General features: G+C 45.6%; 1 protein-coding gene across 2 annotated transcripts in view; it reads right to left on the reverse strand.

Moving 5' to 3' along the window:
• USP7 (ubiquitin specific peptidase 7) overlaps positions 1 to 21,578 on the reverse strand; it is a 217,355-nt gene that overhangs the window by 152,961 nt on the left and 42,816 nt on the right. Inside the window, exon 1 of one of the 2 annotated variants that reach the window (XM_006124597.4) lies at positions 9,148 to 10,002. The exons of the other annotated variant lie outside the window; for it this stretch is intronic. Coding sequence (XP_006124659.2) covers positions 9,148 to 9,223 — 76 coding nt within the window. The 5' untranslated portion in view covers positions 9,224 to 10,002. Of the gene's footprint in view, positions 1 to 9,147; positions 10,003 to 21,578 lie in introns of those variants that run through there. 2 annotated transcript variants of the gene reach the window in all.

Here is a 21,578-nt window from a genome sequence, read left to right on the forward strand (position 1 = left end):
GGTTATCATTGTAACAAGCACTAAATGAATGCTTCTTACAGGATGTAAATATATTTTGTAGTAATTCTGAAGACCGTGGCTAATGCAAAATGTGTCAGCTCAATCACAAGGCCGTATTGCATAAGGAGTACATTACTGAATGGCCTACAGTTTATTTCTGGGCACATCTTAATGTGTTGGTTCTGATGCATAAACTCCTGAGTAATTTGGGACCTTGCTACTTGAATGACTGCTTCTTTCTCCCCTTATGCCAGTCAAAAACAAATCAGCTGAAATGCCTGAAATCAGTCACCTGGTTTTAATAGGAGGTTGCTGGCACATTCTGCCAGGATCCCTCTACTTGCTTTTCCCCTTAGCCTGACAAAGTCCAAGACTTCAGACTTTCAAGACATCAGAGAACAGTTAGGTTACGAAGTGTGATGTTGTTTAAGATTAAAGGATGGAGGAGGTTTGGTGTCTGGGCTGGAGGTTGGGTGAAGATGAGTTTGGGGTAAGTGATTAGTGTCCAGGAGGGGGTGTGGTATCTGGGGCAGCAGACTGGGGTGCAAGAGGGGGTGCCAGGTTCGGGAGGGAGATACATGTGCAGGAGAGGATTCTGACTCAAAGGAGGGGATGCAGGATCTGAGATGGGGTTGTGACCTGGGGCAGAGATTTGGGTTGTGATCAGGGGTCGGAGAATTGGGGTGCAAGGTCTGGGAGGGGTTTGTGACCTGAAGGAGGGGGTGTAAAAGAGGGTATAGGTGCAGGAGCAGAGGGTCTGTGTTACATGGAGTAGGGGTGCAGGAGAGAAGCAGAGGGTTGGGGAGGTAGTAGCTGGGGTGCCAGAGGCAGGCACTGTCCAGAAGATGCTTACCAGCTGCCCAGCTGGTTCCTCAGCCAGGGTCCCTGCCTTCCATGTCCCTGCACCAGATGCAGGGGCCATGTGTAGTGATGAACACTGGGAACCTAGAGAGGGGAAGAGGTACTTCGCACACTGCCTGTCCTGCAAAAAGGCAGCTCCCATTGGCTGGAAATTGGCTAATGGGAGCTGCAAGATTTTGATGGGGGCAGGGACAGTACACAAAGCCTCTTCCCCCCTCTCCACTTCCATCAGGCTTCCAGTGTTCAGAGAGCTGCTCTGACCAGCATGCAGAGGTGGAGCACACTGGGAAGCTGGCAGAGATACCATGGGCTGGATCCAGTGGTTTGGCAGGCCAGATCAAGCCATATTTTACCTGCCCCTGAATTAGGAGAACATTGCAAACGTCACATACATAAACTGATATGTTATACTGAGTACATGCCGATCCAATACAAAAGTTTAGGAATATTTACTTATATGTTCTAATTAGCCTTGAAATGGTTTGTTCTGAAGTAGTTTTTGTATAGGTGGTCCAACACTTAAATTTTGTTTTGTACAGTCTGCAGCCATAGCATATATATGCTTATGTCTATGCACAGAACCTATAAAACAACCTTTACAAGAAATCTGATACTAAGATCATTTTAGAAGTGCTTTTATTTCCTAAAAAAACCCAACCAACTCTCTTGAAGACATTTTACAATCAAAGTAATTGGAGAAACTGCTTCCCCAGGCCTCAATTTGTTTATTTTTACATTGTGTTTACAGAGTTCTAAAGTTTGCTACTTCTTTTGAAGCTGAACTTTTTCCAGTTCACAAGAACAGTGTTCTAATAAGGTAAGGCAATTATGAATGGAAAAATAGAACAGATTCTCCCCACACTCAATATTCTTTCTTGAGATTGCAGGTTATTCCAAAAAGTCAATTTCTTCAGAGCTTCTGAAGTTGCACTGTTTAAATTCTTTTATATCAGCTAATTCATGGAGAAAGCAGAGACAATACTTAAGATTAAATCCAAGCCTATTACAACAATGTACCAACAGCTATATATTCTGTTGCAATAACTCCATCTTGCAAAACTACTTTGTGTGTTTACTTATTGTTACACTGGCTACTAGTTACACATTCAAACTACTGAAACAATTTCACCAATACATAAGCCACATAAGTAACCAGCAGAAGTTTTAAAGCAAGCATACCTATTTAATGGATTCACTTACTGGTCAACATGCCCTGCCCCTGCACCCCGCTCTCCTCCAGAAGTTCTGGGGAAAATAAACCCACTTCACTATGCAAGTTTATCAGTAACAAGATAATGTATGCAGACTGAAACTTTGGAAAAATAAGTATTTTTGAACGAAACATGCTAAGTGTTCTTTTATTTTGCATCCTGCAAATCTTTTAAGTACATCAGCACTACACAAATATATTCATAATTCTCATCAATAATTTTAACCCCAAAAGAGTTTTAAAGTTCTTAGCATTTTCTTCATCCACATGAAGAAAACAAAACTTAAAAGTGCAGAATGATTAAAAAAAGAGCAACCACAAAACTGATTGACAAGTCACGAACTCTAAACCCATTTATTTATCCCATACGCGCCCTGAATTACTTACAAATATACTATGATATCATGCAACATATACTGGCTGAACTGGTTTCACTGCTGTTTAGATGTACTACACAGATTTATTACACAACTGATTTAATGAAACCAGATGCAAAGACTATCACAATTTCAAATATGTATAGCAGGGATCTCAAATTCCTGGCCCATGGGCCACTCCCAGCTGGAGTAGTTGCACAATCCAGCCCATGAGTCCCCATGGGCCTGTCTGTTCCTGTCTCCTTTTTGCCATCACCCTGTCCTCTCCCACAGCATCCCATCCCCTAGGGACAGGGCCTTGGGTAGTACCAGGGAGAGAGGAGGGCTGGTACGGGATGACAGCAGCAACTGGCTCCCCTTAATTCCTCCCAGCAACAGAAGTGCACTCACTCCACTTTCAAGCAGCTCCTGCCTGGAATAGCAGGAAGGGGTGGGATTTAGGGGGATGGAAACAGACATGCACTGCCTCTCTCTGGGATTCCTGAGCCAGATTGCACAACTGCTCTGGTCAGGGATGGCCTGAAGAGTTTGAGACCCCGATGTATGGGGTTGCAATGCTTTCACATAGATGATTTCAGTTATGTTAGGACAGTGCCCTAGAAATGACAGGGAGTATATCTTATTCTGGATACGGTGAATCCCCACACACTCAACTATGAAAAGGAGATGAAAAAAAGGTAAATCTGAGTTTTTGAAAATGTCCTCCTTCACACCTTAAAATTAATCTATTTGCTTAGCTTTGTCTTTTCATCTGCCTCCCTAGATTTTACCCATTTTATTTCTCATCCAGCAATGTTTTAGTTTTTCACTTTTTCATTCCCAGAATAATTCCCGAGTCTAACTCTATTCCATTTTACTGCCCAGATGCTGAGGTTGAGCAGGGGGTTAGACCAGATTACCCCCTGAGGTCTCTTCCAACCCTAATCTTTTATGACTCTATATATCCATCCTCTGGTAAAAGACCCTGATATACTTCCCTCAGCTGGTATGAAGTAGTCATCTAAAAGTGATGCAACACACATACTCTTTTCCCAGGGTCAAGTGCACTGCCTCAAGAAGGGCCCTAAACATTGCTGTTAAGGGGAACAATGGACTAAGGCTGGGTTCTTTACCTGGATGCACTGCCATTAAACCTCTAGCCTAATTTCACTTTTATATCCCATCTCAGAGAAAATGTCAAGGGAGAGGGAGTTGGATACGGAAGATACCCAGGTTCACAAGCTGAATTTAATGTCTATAAACCCCAAAGTAGATCAAGTTTATAACCTGAGTTAATCACAACCAAGCTGGTAACCCCGTACAAGAGATAGTGGGGGAGACACAACAAAGAAGGGAGTCTGGAACTGATTCTTTTAAACTAATTAAAGTGCAATGCTGAGAAGCCTCAAAAACACTTCCATTCAGTTCTCTCTAACTAAAATAATGGCATTATATGGAAATTATTCTTGGGCTTCAACAGAGACAAAAACCACCACACAGACAAAAAAATTCAATGGCATTTTCACTGTATTTCATAAAATATATTATCTGATGTGGAATGAACACTACATTAAGTATTTGTGTAGATATTAAATTATGAAAAGTTAAGAACACTCATAAGGGCAAAATAGTTAAAGGGGGTAAATATTAGATAGACAAAAAATAAAATGTAATATAACTTTGAAAAATGAAAGCTAATGCATATAAGAAAAAAACACAACAAATACAGTATATGACAGAAATCTCCTAAGAAATCATAGTATTATAGTAATCAGCAACTTACAATATGATATGACAGCAACAAAAAAACCCCCACAGTTTTAAGTTTCAGATGCAGATGCAATTTTCCACAGTAAGTTTTCCCCTCCCTGTTCTCTCAATGACTCTGGTGTGAACTCACATGGAATATTACCTTTAGTTTTGGGCAATTCAAAATAGACATATATGAAGAAGTTCATGGAAAAGCATTCAAGAGTGATAAGAAAATTAGAGTAATTGACACATTAGGAAAAATTAAAAATGGTCAATTGGAATTGACTAAACAGGATTAAGGAAGGTACCATAGTCTAGGGATGTGAATGACTAGTCGACTATCCAAGTCGCTTTCCCCCCACTCTTGCTGCCTCTATCAGAAAGAGGCAGCGAAAGGAGGGGTGCTTCAAAGCAGCAGTGCCATGTACAGCCTGGGACCAGACCCTGAGCTCCGTATGCCGCTGCAAAAAGCCACATGCAGCCTGGGGTCAGCTGGCAAGTCGTGAAGCCTGACACCCCACAGCCCCGTGGGGCTGTTGCTACACTTCAAAGGTGGAGGTGCCCTTATCGCCTAATTGATTAGTTGATGAAAATTAATCTACCCTACCACAGTCTACAATTGTATAAAGGGTGCTATCACCAAAGAGAGAAATTTACTTTCTATGATGTGCAACATAACTGGGGTAGTGAGCAGTAGTTAATATAAGAAAATGGAAACTACAACAGGAACACCTTCTAAATCAATTAGGCTGTAAAATAGTCTCTTAAGGGAAAGCATTGTATGGATTAATGTAATGGGCTATAAAAACATCAAGTACTTTGAGTATGCAATTTACCTTGGAAGCAAGTTATATAGTAGTAACATCAGAATCTTAGGATTTCCCTTTGCTATATGATTTTACAAAACTTTATCTAGAATTTAGTTTTAGAATTTAAAAAAAACAATAAGCCAAGCACTATTTGATGTCTTTACAACAGATACACAGAAAAGGTCAACATTTACTAAACTGCATTATTTTTTTTCCCACACAATTTCTACATTTAAAATATATAGCTCAGCAAGGAACCATACTGAATCACAATAAACATGGCTAAAATGTCAGCCACCATTGCCTCAAGAACATGTATAATGAAACCAACTCACAACATTGCACCATTCTGTTCAATATAATACAGCAAATGGGTTAGAATACGTACCCTATAGCCTTATAAATACTTACTCTTTATCAAGGCCTCCTTATTCCACTTCCATACTTTCTGACTAAATTACATCTTTCCTACCTTTAAAGTAAAAATATGTTTTTAGTATTTCTTTTTACAATCTGATCTTCCTGAATGTCTACCACTTCTGAAATTTACACTTTCTGGCCTATAAGATCAGATGTTAACTGGATCACAAAAGCAAGTAAGCAAGACTTCACCAAGTGTCACATTCAAACAGGCAAAAAAATAGTTCCACTGGTGCACAGCAAATAAGTGAGGACACTTCACATAATTCAAAAGTAAAAATGTGCATTCAGTTTTCTATCATACATTCTTCACATACTTCCTAAATCTAATCTGATCTCTCAATGGATAACTAGACTTAACATGCATAAGTGTGGAGATTTGAGAACTGTGTTGCATTAAATACATTTCTCAATTTCCGAATAATCTATTTCCTCTCCTCAAGAAAATATCTAAATCCATAAAAGGTTGAACACAGTTCTTTAAAGCAAAATAACTGAACACATAGAAGAAATTACATCTCCTACAGTAAAAAGGGATCAAGAGTACAGACTAAATGATCTAGTAGTGTACCTAAAATCATTGCCCATGAAAATCAGACACTCCAAAAATGTATACAATCTAAACTCTTAAGATTTCCATTAGCACAAGCAAATTCTCGTAAACAGATTAGTATATTCATATAATTCTGAATTATATTGGTGTGAATTTCACCAGCCTATGGAGGGCTTGAATACACTTCTGGAATACTGCTGTATTGAGACTTGAGAATTGTGATACATCCACACAATTTGTAAGCGGGAATGCTTAGTGTAAAGTTGTTGGGCTCACCAAAAGACTTCGGCTTACCTGTACAGAATTCTATTCTCTCTGCTTACAGGACTTAACCCTGCAACATACTGTACACCTTTCACATTCACTGGCTTTAATGGGTTTTGAAAGTCCTCAGCACACTACAGAATGCCCAGCACATTACAGGATGAAACCCATACAAATCAGAGAACCATTAAGCATTGTCAATACTCTAAGGGAACAGAAATGAATATTGAAAGCAAATCTGATAGCTGGAGGCTATTACACATTCTGATGGAAAACTCATATACAAGATGCTATGTTTATGCATAGACACAAATAGGTTTGAATGGGTATTTTTTTAAACCAATTCACCATGTGTGTCTCGATGTTACAAGCAAAAAAATCCACATATAGCAATTTGAGGACAGTCTTTGGTATATTTTTTAAACAAAGTCACTGAAATAGCATATAATGTGTTTCATCTAGGGATGCAACCAATTAACCAATGAGCAAAAGCTCACAGGCTAATGCTACAGACTACATGAATGCATCCCCCCATATCCCCTTGCCAGGAAATTTTTTAGCAGGCTGGCCAGCAGCCCAGCTCAGTCCTGGCTCACGCGGGGAGGGAGATGGGGACCTACCCCCACTACAGCTCTGCATTTAATGTGTATTAAGAGACAGGCGGGCAAGCAGCCCAGCTCAGTTCTGGCTCACGCTGGGTCTGGGAGCTCAGTCCTGCCATCCCTCCCCCAGATAGGGGCTGCTGCCACACCGCACTTGCTGCTTCTGTATCAGAGGCAGTAGCGTGGGATGACAAGCAGCTGGTCCATGAGGGGAGAGCTGGTTTTTAAACTAGTTCCCTTTGTGCTGCTGCCATGGAAAGGCAGCAGCATGGAGAGGCAGAGGGCTCCTTGGGAGTGGGGCCAGAGTGCACTAGCTGCCAGTCCCACCACCGGGGTCTATAGAATAGTCGAGTAACCGATAAGAATTCATGAGGTTAACTGACTATTTAGTTAACCAATATTTAACAACACCATCCCTAGCTTCATCTATGATACTGTGTATTAAAGTCTTAAGTTTAAAAAAGAAGGGTTTCACAGAATGCCTCTCTCATAAATAAATATAGTGAGTAGTGGCTAACTTCCAGTAAAATAGCTTTATTAATCATAGTGATAATTTGTTGTAGAAGATTCTAAGTTTGCTAAAACAATTGTTGATATTTCTCAACTAATCTAGTTTCTGATAACTGTCCTTTGTGAATGTAGGTATTCATATCAACATGATTAACACCTTTTAAGCAGTACTGAGGTGAATTCATATGTTTGATCAGCAAGACAAAATACCATTAATATAAATAATACAAAGAGTTTAGGGTAGTATGACTGGAATTCATTATTTGTTTCTGGTAAGGTGTTTACACATCTCCTATAATAGCAACACGATGTGTTCTCCCAATACAATGTCAGATTAAGAGATTCTTACACACCCAAATGAATAAAAAGTACGGTTGACTTTATCCTAAACAGGGCCGTTTGAAGTTACAGGTCTGGGTTAAAGTGCAAGACTCGAAATGTAGTAACCTCTTCCTTCCCCCCCCCCACCCCAAAACACCTAGACCAACGGCATGACTGTGCAAGATCAGGATCTCCTGAATACGTGAGAGCTACACATGGCCACAGAAACCAGCGCTAGGCCCGGTCCTGATGCCTTTTCTGTAAATAACCCTCAGATCAGTGCCCCAATTAAAAATGGCGAGCATCTCGCGTGGCAGGCTGTGTGCAGATACAATGGAAGGGCTGCAAGGCAAAACCTTGCCGCGCGGCTCTCAGAGTCAACACCGAAGAGGGGGGCGGGGAAGGCGACTACAGAAATACAGGGGCCGGATCCACTCGGAGGAAAATAAAGCTGAGAGGCACTACTAAAGTCTACTCTGAGAAAGCAATCTGTAAAACCACGCATCGCGAGGCCCGATGACCCTCCCTCGCACCCCCCCTCCCCCAAATTCATCGCTCACCTACTGGGAAAAGAATCAATCGAGAAAAAACACAAACCTTCGCACCCCTTCTAGCAGCCCATTCAGGAGTCACAGCCGCATCGCTACTAGGAACCTCTCCCCTCCCATATACAGCTCAATTCCAACAGGATCAGCCCCTCTCCCGTTAAAATAATCTCATAGGCCTAGGAAGAAAGCTTCCACTTTAGGGTCACGCACCTCCGAGAGCACAGCTCCTTATCATCCCAATCTCCAGCCCCTCCTTTGCAGACAGCACAGAATGAGTCCTAACTCGGCCGAGGTTTTACAAAAGAGCCATCTCCTTATTAACTGGGCTCTGGACCATCAATGCTCTCCTCTTCTCCCCCCCCCCCCCCCATTAAACCCCATTTACAGAGAACATATCTGCCTGAGTGTCACGGCCGCCCACCAAATCAAACCTTTACTTCAGTCGGGAAACCCTGCCCCCTTTTCGAGAGGCCCCGGACATTACTCTCAGCCTTATGGCAGATGTGTACCCCAAATTTTCCTCCCTGAATATATTCGCGTTCAGCTATCCCCTCCAATGTCTCTCAGCCCCATGTACAGACACTACAGCCCTCTCAGTCATAGTTTCCATGCACTAAACTTTCCCTAATTCCCCCCTTCACGGGAGTACAGATAATGCCTCCACCGCGCCCCCGGGGAGTCCTCGCTTCCAGGTGTCTCGCAGGCCGGGCCATCAGCTCTGCTCCATTCCCCCCGGTCTCGCGTGCAGGGAAGAAGAGGGGACCCCAGAGGGGGCGTGTTAGGTAGGGAAGAAGCCTGAGCCGATTACCTAAAACCAGGGAGTTTGGAGCTGTTGTGGGGTGACAGTAAAGGGAATGGGAGCGAGCCCGGGTCCCCGGAGGCGGAAGGTGCCTTCAGGGAAGCCGGGGCCGCCTGCGCTGCCTGCTCTAGCCCCTCTTTACCTTCCATCTCCATGTCCTCGGGCTCGCTCAGCTGCTGCTCCCCGGGCTTCTGGTGCTGCTGCTGGTGGTGGTTCATGTCGGGCTGAGGCTCTGGCTCCGCGGCGGCTGCCTGGGCCTTTCCTGCAGAGGGCTGCAGGCCTGTGGTGGGAGGGCAGAGAGCGGAGGGGCGGCGGGGCCTGGGCAGCGGCGGGGCCTGGGCACCAGCCTCGGGGGGCTGCGGCTGGGCTCCAGCGGGCAGGGAGCGGGCGGCCGGAGGAGGCAGCGAGACGCGCACGTATTTGCTCGCTATTCGCCCAATCTCGGCGGCGGCACCGGTCGGGGGAAGCGGGTGGGAAGGAGGGAACCTGCCGGGCGCGGCGGCTTCCTCGGGGGCCGGGAGATCAGGAGTTAGGGCCCGGCGCTTCCCCCTCCCCCGCCGGGTGTCCCTGCTGCGGTGAGAGTTGGGGAGGCGCCGCGAGCCCCCGGCTCCCCAGGAAGCCTCTCACTCGAGGCTGGGGCCCTGCTCCCGGCCTGCAGGCCTCCCTGCTGCCTGCGCCCGGCTCGCCGCTGCAGCTGCTGCTCCGCCGCCGCCGCCTCTATGGGGAGCGTAGCAGGCGCCAGGGCTTCTCTCTGCCTCTCTCTCTGTCTCTCAAAATGGCGGCCGCGGTAGCGCCGTGAAATGTCACATCCGCATGGGGGGCAGCGGCGCTCAGCCAGCCGGGGAGGGGGAGCAACGCTGGGCCGCCGCCGCCGCCACAGGAGGCTGGAGTGGAGGGGAGGAGTTACACGGGCTCCATCCAGCCCGACGTGCTGCACCGCCCGCTTCCTCCCAAAGCCTTTGCCCGGGAGAGCCTCCTCTCAGCGGGCCCTTTGCTAGGAGCTAGTCTCCCGGAGAGAGGCCCCGCTCCACCCAACACCCCTGCCCGCGCAGCCTGCCCCTCCACGAGCCTGCTGGCTTCTTCCCGGGGCCCTGGTCCCAGTCAGGGCCTGCCTTCGGGGAGAGACCCGGCTCCCGCCAAGGCGTCCTCTGGCTTGTGGCAGGGGACCTGAGGCTGCTCCTTGACAGAACCTCTTGTGGCATTGCTCTAGGGAATATGCGGCTCCCTCCCCAGGCCTTTGCAAGGAGCCTCTGCTCATGGCCCTTGTCAGAGACCACCTCCAGCCCTCTCTCTGGCATGGTGGGGGATAAGGCCTGACACAAGAAAGCTGCTGTATTTGATAAGAAGGAATCTGGCTTGTCTCTTCTCTTTTAGCTTTACCTTCTAGAAAGAAACTTCAGAGGGGTAGCCAAGTTAGTCTGTACACAGTAAACTTAAAAAACAACAAATGGTCAGGTAGCACTTTATAAACTAACACAAGGGCTGTGTCTAGACTGGCCAGTTTTTCCGGAAAATCAGCCATTTTTCCGGAAAAACTTGCCAGCTGTCTACACTGGCCACTTGAATTTCCGCAAAAGCACTGACGATCTCATGTAAGATTGTCAGTGTTCTTGTGGAAATACTATGCTGCTCCCGTTCAGGCAAAAGTCCTTTTGCGCAAAAGTTTAGTGCAAAAGGGTCAGAGTAGACAGCCCAGATTTGTTTTCCGCAAAAAAGCCCTGATCGCAAAAATGGCGATTGGGGCTTTTTTGCGGAAAAGCACGTCTAGATTGGCACGGATGCTTTTCCGCAAAAAGTGCTTTTGCGGAAAAGCATCCGTGCCAATCTAATCACTCTGTTCTGAAAATGCTTTTAACGGAAAACTTTTCCATTCAAAACATTTCCGGAAAATCACGCCAATCTAGATGTAGCCAACATGTAGATGGTTTCATGTGCTTTCGTAGGCACAGTCTACTTCTTCAGATGACCAGAGTTTTGAGTTTAGGATGTGCAGACCCAAAATAAATGGAGAAGGGAGAGTCGGAAAGGGGAAAAAAAGGAATGGGGTGGGAAATGAGCAGAGGGTATGAAAATATCAAAGGGAAGACCAAATAGGCAGAACTGGTAACCTATGAGCACCTAAAGATTGGATAGTTAAAAGAAGCAGATAAGGCTCATAGGATAGCAATTGGAGAGGAAGGGTACTCATGCAAGAATCTATGCAGGCAAAGAGCTGTTGGCACCTTCATTGAATGTTAGGTTGATAATGTTCCAGCCATCCCTCATCTCGATTGAGGCCATCAGTGTGAGAATTGAATTTGTGGATGAATTGTAATTCCAACACCTCTGTGTATTTGGCTAGTGGAATTGGTTTGTGACAAGACAGCCACTCGAAGAACTTTTAAAGAGTGATTAGTAGATTGAAGTTTTCCCCAACAGGCTTCTGTATGTTCCCTTTATGTATATCTGATTTGTATCCATTGATTCTTTCCCATAGGGACTGTCCAGTTTGTCCAATATATATATTTATATATATATATAGCAGTGGGGCATTGCTGGCATTTGATGGCATAGATCAAATTACTGGATGTGTAGTTAAATTATCTGATTTGGTAGCATATGTTGTTGGCTCCAGTGATGAATGTGCTTGTATAGATATGTGGACAGAGCTGGCACCGCGGCTGATCTATGCCATCATATGCCAGCAATGCTCCACTGCAACCAGTTACCAGTTCTGCCTATTTGGTTTTCCCTTTGATATTTTCATACCCTCTGCTCCTTGTTTCCCTCCTCTTTCCATTTTTTCCCCTTCTCCCCTATTTATTTTGGGTCTGCACATCCTAAACTCAAAACTCTGGTCATCTGAAGAAGTGGACTGTGCCCACGAAAGCTTGTGATACATGTTTTGTTAGTCTATTAAGTGATACCAGACCATTTGTTGGTTTTTAACTTCTAGAAAGAGACATTGCTGAGCAATTCATAGAATCATAGAGCTGGAAGAGACCTCAGGAAATCATCAAATCCAGCCCCCTGCCCAAGGCAGGACCAGTCCCAACTAAATCAATCCAACCAGAGCTTTGTCATGTCTCCTGCCAATTATTTCATTGTCCACATCCCCCCAGATCCATCCATGTGTTTCACAAGTGTTCAGAAACATCCATACCAGTCTGGAGAAGAGGCATTAGAAGCAGATAAAAGGGGGTATGACTAGGTGGTATTAAAGAGATTGCTGGGAGATGCAATTTCACAGTCTCCTCTAAGGACATAGTTCTGTCTTTTGTTTCTTCTAAGGAAAGCACTTTGGGCAACCTAGCTTTAGATGGCTTTAAGAGCTAGAAAATCTACTGTAGGGAGTAACCTTGTACTGGAAGGGGTGAATTGGATGGTCTAAATCAGGGGTTGGGATCCTTTTTTGGGTTGAGGATGCTGACCCACAGAATAATCAGTGAGAGGCTGCACACAAGTGAGAAGCAATGTGAGAAGCTCCTGACTGAAAAGGAATAAGACACTCTTCACATTCCCCTCACACACCAGAACATAGGGGGCCCAGGCTAGTAGATTTTGTGTGCTTCAGCCCTGTGGAGCACCAGCACAGGCTCCCCAATGGCCTGAGGTTCCCCGCTCCTGGTCTAAATGGTCTTTTCCTCTTCTGATGTTTACTGTTCCAATTTATAAAATAAGTGAATCAAAACAATCTTTTGGTGGCAAATCCAACTCCTTTATCTGAGCTTTAGAGGGCCCCTTTCTAGCAGAAATGATTGGCCATAAATGATTATTTGGATTTAGGGGATTTTGAGGAGTTGTCAATCTATGGAGCCCTGTTCAATAGCACTTCAGGGGTAGCAAGAAGAAGGACATGTATGAGGACTGGGTGTTGGAGGACCAGGGATGAGGCCAGAAGAACTGCTTTTATGCATATCTCACCCTGCAGAGTGAAGAAGAGATGGTTTAGGTCCCTCAGAAACTAGCCTCTTGAGCAGCTCAACTACCCAAAACAAAAAACCAAACTTGGGATGAGGGGAAGGAGTCCTCACCTTCCCTTGCACCCCAAACCTTGTACATGTACTACTTCAGGTACAGAAAACAGGAAGTCTGCCAAACAGTCACTGGGGCCACTGAATGATCAAGAGCTTTCAAAGAAGACAAGGCAGTTTTTTATTTGTTTGTTTGTTTTGCATTTGTCTTCACTGCAGAGGATGGTAGGGGGGGGTTCTCCACCTGATCCATTGTTTTAGGTGATATATCTGAGGAACTGTCCCAAATTCAGGTCTCCATTGAAGTGGTTTTGAGACAAATTGATAAATTAAATGGGAGTAAGTTATCAGGACCAGATGGTATTCACCCAAAAGCTCAGATGGAACTCACATATGAAATTGCAAAAGTATTAACTGTGGTATGTAACTTATTACTTAAATCAGTCTCTGTGTCTGATGATTGGAGGATAGCTGATGTAATGATGATTTTTTAAAAAGGCTCCAGAGGTGATCAGAGCAACTATCGGTCCCAGTTTGTGCCACCCCTAGGACACTGTGACTCTGCTATTTAAATGTAATAAGAGTCTGCCAGGTTAGTTCCTGAGTGTGGCACGAGTCCTTATCTACTAATCATGTAGTGAATGGAAATTCCATCGACTACTCAAATTAGTCAATTAAATTATAGTTAACATCCTTCTTTTAGACTTGTGGATAATTCTCTGAAAACATCCTGTAAGTGTGCAGCAGCAGTCAAAAAAGTGTATAATATTAGGAACCATTAGGAAAGGGATAGCTATGAAGAAAGAAAATATTATAATGATACTATATATATCCACAGTGTATGTAGTATAGTATAGAGTCTATACTTTGAACACTGCATGCGCATGTGATTGCCCCATCTCAAAAAAAGATATATTAGAATTGGAAAAGACACAGAAGTAAAATAAAAATGATTAGAGATATGAAACAGCTTTCATATTAGGAGAGATAGGACTGTTCATCTTAGAAAATAGGTGACTAATGGGGAATAATGATAAAATCTTTAATGCTGTGGAAAAGGTGAATAGGGAAGCGTTATTTATCTCTTTACAACACACAAGAACCAGAGGCACCACATGAAAACACTCAGCAGGTTTAAAACAAACAAAAGGAAGTACTTCTTCACACAATGCACAATCAGCCTGTGGATGCCAATGGAGATACTGTGAAGGCCAAAAGTATAATTCAATTTAGAAAGAAAATGAATATGTTCCTTGAGGTTAGGTCCACGTATGGCTATTGACTACGATGGTCAAGGATGTAACTCAATAACCTGGGACTGGATGACAGGGAATGGAACACTTGATAATTGCCCTGATCTCTTTGAAGCGTCTGGCAATGACCTCCATTGAAAGAGAGGATAGTGGTCTAGATTTGCTATTGGTTTGACACAGTATGGCATTCTTACTCAACACTCAAGTTTTCTCCTGTCATAGAATCATAGAGCTGGAAGAGTGGTAGAAATGTAGCCGTGTTAGTCTGGTGTAGCTGAAACAAAATACAGGTCTATGTAGCACTTTAAAGACTAACAAGATGGTTTATTAGATGATGAGCTTTCGTGGGCCAGACCCGCTTCCTCAGATCAAATAATGGAAGAAAATAGTCACAACCATATATACCAAAGGATACAATTTAAAAAAAAAATGAACACACATGAAAAGGACAAATCACATTACAGAACAGAAGGGGGATGTGGGGGAGGGGGGGGAGGAGGAAGGTGAATGCCAGTGAGTTAATGATATTAGAGGTGGGGAAGGGGAGATGTCTGTGAGTTAATAGAATTAGAGGTGATAATGGGGGAAGCTATCTTTGTAATGGGTAAGATAGCTGGGGTCTTTGTTAAGTCCCGTGCGGAGAGTGTCGAATTTTAGCATGAATGCCAGTTCAGAGGATTCCCTTTCAAGTGCAGATTTGAATGTCTTCTGAAGTAGGATGCAGGTTAGCAGGTCATTCAGACAGTGTCCTTTCTGATTGAAATGACAAGCAACTGTTTTTTCTTTGTGATCCTGTCTAATGTCTGTTTTGTGGGCATTGATTCTTTGGCGAAGTGTCTGAGACGTTTGTCCAATGTACATAGCAGACGGACACTTTCGGCACATGATAGCATAGATTATATTTCTGGAGGCGCAGGAATATGTATTCTTGATCTTATAACTCACTTGGTTAGGCCCAATAATGGTGTCAGCAGAGTGAATATGTGGACAAAGCTGGCAGCGGGGTTTGTTGCAAGGGAAAGTACCAGGGTTGGTATTAGTGTGGTATGTCCTGTGGTTGTTGGTAAGAATCATCTTGAGGTTAGGTGGTTGTCTATAGGAGACTATAGGTCTGTCTCCCAGAGCTTCTTGGAGTTTAGTGTCCTGTTCCAGTATAGGCTGTAATCTATTGATAATGTGTTGGACAGGTTTAAGTTGGGAGCTGTAGGTGATGACAAGTGGTGTTCTATTGTTAGTTTTCTTGGGTCTGTCTTGTAGTAGATGGTTTCTAGGTATTCGTTTGGCTCTTTCAATTTGCTTTTTTATTTCTCCGGGTGGGTAGTTGAGGTTTATAAATGCTTGGTAGAGATCCTGAAGTTTCTGGTCTCTGTCTGTGGGATTAGAGCAGATGCGGTTGTATCGAAGGGCTTGGCTATAGCTGATGGATCGTATGGTGTGTTCTGGATGGGAGCTGGAAGCATGTAGGTAACTGTATGAGTCAGTGGGTTTTCTGTAGAGGGTGGTGTCTAATTTTCCATTGTTGATTTGTACTGTGGTCTGAGGAAGTGGGTCTGGCCCACGAAAGCTCATCATCTAATAAACCATCTTGTTAGTCTTTAAAGTGCTACATAGACCTGTATTTCGTTAGAGCTGGAAGAGACCTCGTAAGGTCATCAAGTCCAGTCCCTTGCCCTAGGCAGGACCAATCCCAACTAAATCAACCCTGCCAGGGCTTTGTCAAGCCGAGACTTAAACACCGCTAGGGATGGAGACTCCACTACTTCCATAGGTAACCCATTCCAGTGCTTCACCATTCTCCTAATGAAATAGTTTTTCTTATTATCCAACCTGGACCTCTCCCACTGCAACTTGAGACTATTGTTCCTTGTTCTGCCATCCGTCACTACTGAGAACAGCCTCTCTCCATCCTCTTTGGAACCTCCCTTCAGGAAGTTGAAGGCTGCTATCAAATCCCCCCTCACTCTTCGCTTCTGCAGACTAAACAGACCCAACTCCCTCAGGCTCTCCTCGTAGGTCATATGCTCCAGCCCCCTAATCATTTTGGTTGCCCTCCGCTGGACCCTCTCCAGTGTGTACACATCCTTTTTGTTCCGGGGGGGCCAGAACTGGACACAATACTCCAGACGTGGCCTCACAAGAGCTGAATAAAGGGGAATAATCACATCTCTGGATCTGCTGGCAATGCTCTTCCTAATGCACCCTAATATGCCATTAGCCTTCTTGGCTACAAGAGCACACTGTTGACTCATATCCAGTTTCTCATCCACTGTAACCCCCAGGTCCTTTTCTGCAGAACTACTACTTAGCTGGTTGCTCCCCAGCCTGTAGCAATGCTTGGGATTTTTCCCTCTCAAGTACAGGACTCTGCACTTGTCCTTGTTAAACCTCATCAGATTTCTTGTGGCCCAATCCTCCAATTTGTGTAAGTCACTCTGAACCCTATCTTTGCTCTTGAGTGTATCTACCTAGCTTAGTGTCATCTGCAAAATTGCTGAGGGTGCAATCCATCCCTTCATCCAGGTCATTAATAAAGATATTGAACAAAACCGGTCCTAGAACCGAACCTTGGGGCACTCCGCTAGAAATCGACTGCCATCCTAACATCGAGCCTATGATCACTACCTGTCGGGCCCGACCTTCTAGCCAGCTTTCTATCCATCGTACTGTCCATTTATCCAATCCACATTCCCTTAACTTGCTGGCAAGAGTATTGTGGGAGACTGTATCAAAAGCCTTGCTAAAGTCAAGTTATATCACATCCACTGACTTTCCCATGTCTACAGAGCCAGTACCTCCTCATAGAAGCTAATCAGATTGGTCAGGCACGACTTGTGAATCCATGCTGACTATTCTTGATCACTTTCCTCTCTTCTAGATGCCTCAAAATGGATTCCTTAAGGATCCCTTCCATGATTTTTCCAGGGACCGAGGTAAGACTGACCAACCTATAGTTCTCTGGATCATCCTTCTTCCCTTTTTTGAAGATGGGCACTACATTTGTCTTTTTCCAATCATCCAGGATCTCTCCCGATTTCCACGACTTTTCAAAGATAATAGCCAAAGGTTCCTCAATGATATTTGCCAACTCCCTCAGTACCCTTGGATGCATTAAGTCCGGACCCATGGATTTGTGTACGTTTAGCTTTTCTAAATAGTTCCTAACCTGTTCTTTACCCACTAAGGGCTGTCCATCTTCATCCCATCTTGCATCACTTAGCGCATTAGTTCAGAAACTGACCTTGTCCGTGAAGACAAAGGCAAAGAAAGCATTGAGTACTTCAGCTTTCCCCACATCATCTGTCACTAGGTTACCTCCTTCATCCTGTAGGGGCTCCACACCCTCTCTTATCACCTTCTTCTTGCTAACATGCCTGTAGAAATCTTTCTTGTTATCCTTCACATCCTTTGCCAGTCGCAATTCCAATTGTGCTTTCGCCTTCCTGATAACCCCCTGGCATTCTCAAGCTAAACATGTATACCCCTCCCTGGTCATTTGTCCAAGTTTCCACTTTTTGTAAGCTCCGTTTTTGTGCTTAAGTTCACCAAGGATTTCTCCCATAAGGCAATCTGGTTTCCTACCATGTTTGCTTCTCTTGCCACGGATCACGATGGTTTCTTTCTGTGCCTTCAATAAGGCTTCTTTAAAATACTGCCAGCTCTCCTGGACTCCTTTCCCCTTCATGTTAGCATCCCAGGGGATTCTGCCCATCAGGTCTCTGAGGGAGTCAAAGTGTGCTTTTCTGAAGTCCAAGGTGTGTATTTTACTACTCTCTTTTCTTCCTTTGGTCAGGATCCTGAAATCTACCATCTCATGCTCACTGCTTCCCAGGTTTTCACCCACCTCTACTTCCCCTATTAGTTCCTCCCTGTTTGTGAGAAGCAGGTCAAGGTGCGCATGGCCCCTGGTCGGATCCTTCAGCACTTGTACCAAGAAGTTATCCCCAACGTTCTCCAAAAAATTCCTGGATTGCCTGTGTACTGCCATATTGGTCTCCCAACAGATATCAGGGTGATTAAAGTCCCCCATGAGAACCAGGGCCTGCAATCTGGAAGCTTCTCTTAGTTGTCCAAAGAAAGCCTCATCTACCTCATCCACCTGATTCGGTGGCCTATAGTAGACACCAACCACAACATCACTGCTGTTGTTTGCACCTCTAAACTTAACCCATAGACTCTCAACAGGCTTTTCTCCCTCTATATTCTGGAATTCAGAGCAATCAAAGTGCTCTCTTACATATAATGCAATTCCTCCTCCTTTTCTCTCCTGCCTGTTCTTCTTGAACAGTTTATACCCTTTCATGACAGCGCTCCAGTCATGAGAGTCATCCTACCAAGTCTCTGTTATCCCAATTAAATCATATTTCTTGGACTGAGCCAGGGCCTCCAGTTCTCCCTGTTTGTTGCCCCGGGTTCTTGCATTGGTGTACAAACACCTCAGAAAACCAGTTGATCACCCTACCTTTTCCATTCGAATCAGGGGTCCTCCTTTGTTACTCGTTCCTCTTTGCAGTACTTCCCGGTATTCAACTTTCCCACTTCCCTCAGGGTTTTGGTCACCATCCCCGAACGAACCTAGTTTAAAGCCCTCCTCTCTAGGTTCGCAAGCCTGCCCGCGAAGATGCTCCTTCCTCACTTTGTTGGGTGGATCCTGTCTCTTCCTAACAATCCCTGTGCCCAGAACAGAGTCCCATGGTCGAAGAAACCAAAGCCCTTTCTCTGACAGCACCTGCGTAACCACGCATTTACTTCTTCAGTTTGACAATCCCTGCTCAGTCCTTTCCCTTCAACAGAGAGGATGGACAAGAACACCACTTGTTGCTCCGAATTCTTTGATCCTTCTTCCCAGTGCTACATAATCTGCAGTAACCCGCTCAAGGTCATTCTTGACCGTATTGTTAGTTCCCACATGGAGAAGCAGGAAGGGGTAGAGATCCGATGTGGCTGGGCTTGAGTTGAATAATTGAGGTTTAGTGTTTCATACACTGTTTTAAAAGCAATACTTAAACTATTTGGCAGTTGGCTTTGTCCAGAAATAGATTCCAACTCTCTCTGTCATGCACACCCTTCCCCTGAGACACACATACTTATTTCCAAACATCAATTTAGGGAAAATATTTTCAGATTTATCTTAATATCTACTCAGGTGAAAGCATACCTTGAAAGTCTATACATTTGGGCTATGTCTAGACTGGCATGATTTTCCGCAAATGCTTTTAACGGAAAAGTTTTTCTGTTAAAAGCATTTGCAGAAAAGAGCGTCTAGATTGGCACGGACACTTTTCTGCAAAACCACTTTTTGCAGAAAATCGTGCGTGCCAATCTAGACGCAGTTTTGCACAAGAAAGCCCCGATCGCCATTTTCGCAATCGGGGCTTTTTTGCGCAAAACAATACTGCGTTGTCTACACTGGCTCTCTTGCGCAAAAGCATTTGCACGAGAGGGCTTTTGCCCGAACGGGAGCAGAATAGTATTTCTACAAGAACATTGACAATCTTACATGAGATCGTCAGTGTTCTTGCGGAAATTCAAGCGGCCAGTGTAGACAGCTGGCAAGTTTTTCCGGAAAAGCAGCTGCTTTTGTGGAAAAACTTGCCAGTCTAGATGCAGCCTTGGAGTCAGGCTCACAGGAAGGAGTTTTAAGAGGGAGCCCCTAAATAATTCTTAGGCTATGTTTACACTGCAGACTTCTTGCGCAAAAACTTGCGGAGCATCTACACTGCACGCGCTATCTTGCCAAGAAAATTTACAGTAAAGATTCGGAAGAGAGGGCTTCTTACACAAGACTTCTGATGCTTTGTATGAGGAATAAGCATTCTCGCACAAGCACTCTTGCGCGAGAAGGTAGTTTGGACGGGCTGTAGGGAGTTTTTGTGCAAGAACTGGCCTCCAGGAAAAAACACAGGTGGCTGCTTGGATGCTAACTATCTGCACTCACAGCTTGCTACTTCCTGCTTCCAGACCCCCTCTTAAAGGCCCAGGCACCCTGCAGACGCTGCGTGGCAGCAGCACCACTTCCAGTGCAGCTCCACCCTCTGCATGCTGCATCTCCGCAGGCATGTCTGTCCCTGAGCCACCCCGAGAGCCTGCACCCCCATCCCAGGAGCCACCCCAGGGCTCCCAGCAGTCTTGGAGGGGCACCAAGCGGTGCCCCCCATGCTGGACCAGAGCTGAGGTGGAGGCCCTCCTGGACCTGTGGGGGCAGGAGGAAGCCCTCCAAGGCCCCTGGTCCCAGTGTAGTAACACTGACATATTTGGCTGCATGGCCCAAGCACTGGCAGACCAGGGACATCCAGCCCAGACTCTGGAACAGATCCGGGCCAAAGTGAAGGAGCTGCGCCTGGCCTATATGAGGGCCAATGGGGGAGGGGGATGGGGAGGAGGAGCCGACACCTGCCCCCACTACGAGCCCCTGCACGCCATCCTGGGGGAGATGACGGTCGAAGAGCCCTCGCCCATGGTGGACACTGGTCTGCGCACCCCGGTGGTCAGGCCACCTGATCTGAAGGAGGAGGGTGATCTAATCACCACCTCTGAGGACGAGGGAGAGGACCACCCGCCTGCCCATCTTCACCCTCCATCTGGAGCAGCCAGAACATCTCCCGAGCCTCGTCCGAGACCAGCGACAGATCCTCCAGTGAGTGTAGCGGTTCTCACTCGCAAAGGGCAGGGGAGGTGGGTGCCCAAGGGGGAGTCACTTGGGCAGTCAGTCCCAGCCACATGCCGTGCAGCAGTACTCAGCACGTGCAACCTCGAGCAGCCTGACTGTGTGGAACGTGGATGTGACAGGCAGCTCCAGGACACGCCTGGAGACCTGCTGCTCTCACACTTCCTGCCCAGGATAGGAAGGGGGAATGCTGGCTGGAAGCAGCCACGCCCCAAGGGCGCAGGCCACACCCCATACATCCTGAAGGGTGCCGCACTCAGACAACATGCAGCCATGCCTGCCCGTGACACACAACAGCTGCTCCTGGGAAAAGTGCAGCGAACCACCCCTATGAGTGTGGCCCCCACAGAGCCCCCAGGCTGCTCCTCACCCTTCTGCTGCCCCTGCAGAAATCCCCCCACTGCGGCCACACACTTCCCTGAGCAACTTGTCCGAGGGTTGGAGGGAGGAGGAGCGGGGAAGCAGGCAGCCTGGGCCTCTGGCCCACCTAGTCTTGTTGCAGGGACAGTACACTCCAGGTAACCCAGTCTCCGTCACTGAGGAAGTCAATTGACAGTAGTCCGAGAACCCAAACCTCATCTGCCACACTTGCTCCCATACAATGCGGATGTGTACTCAAACATGACTACAGCATCATCGTGTATGCTCACAGTGAAAAGAGTAGAAGCCATGGGGAGGGAGTGTACACAGTGCTAGACAGACA

Source organism: Pelodiscus sinensis, chromosome 15 (assembly GCF_052426305.1).
Source record: "Pelodiscus sinensis isolate ZL-2025 chromosome 15, ASM5242630v1, whole genome shotgun sequence".
Lineage (NCBI taxonomy): Eukaryota > Metazoa > Chordata > Testudines > Trionychidae > Pelodiscus > Pelodiscus sinensis.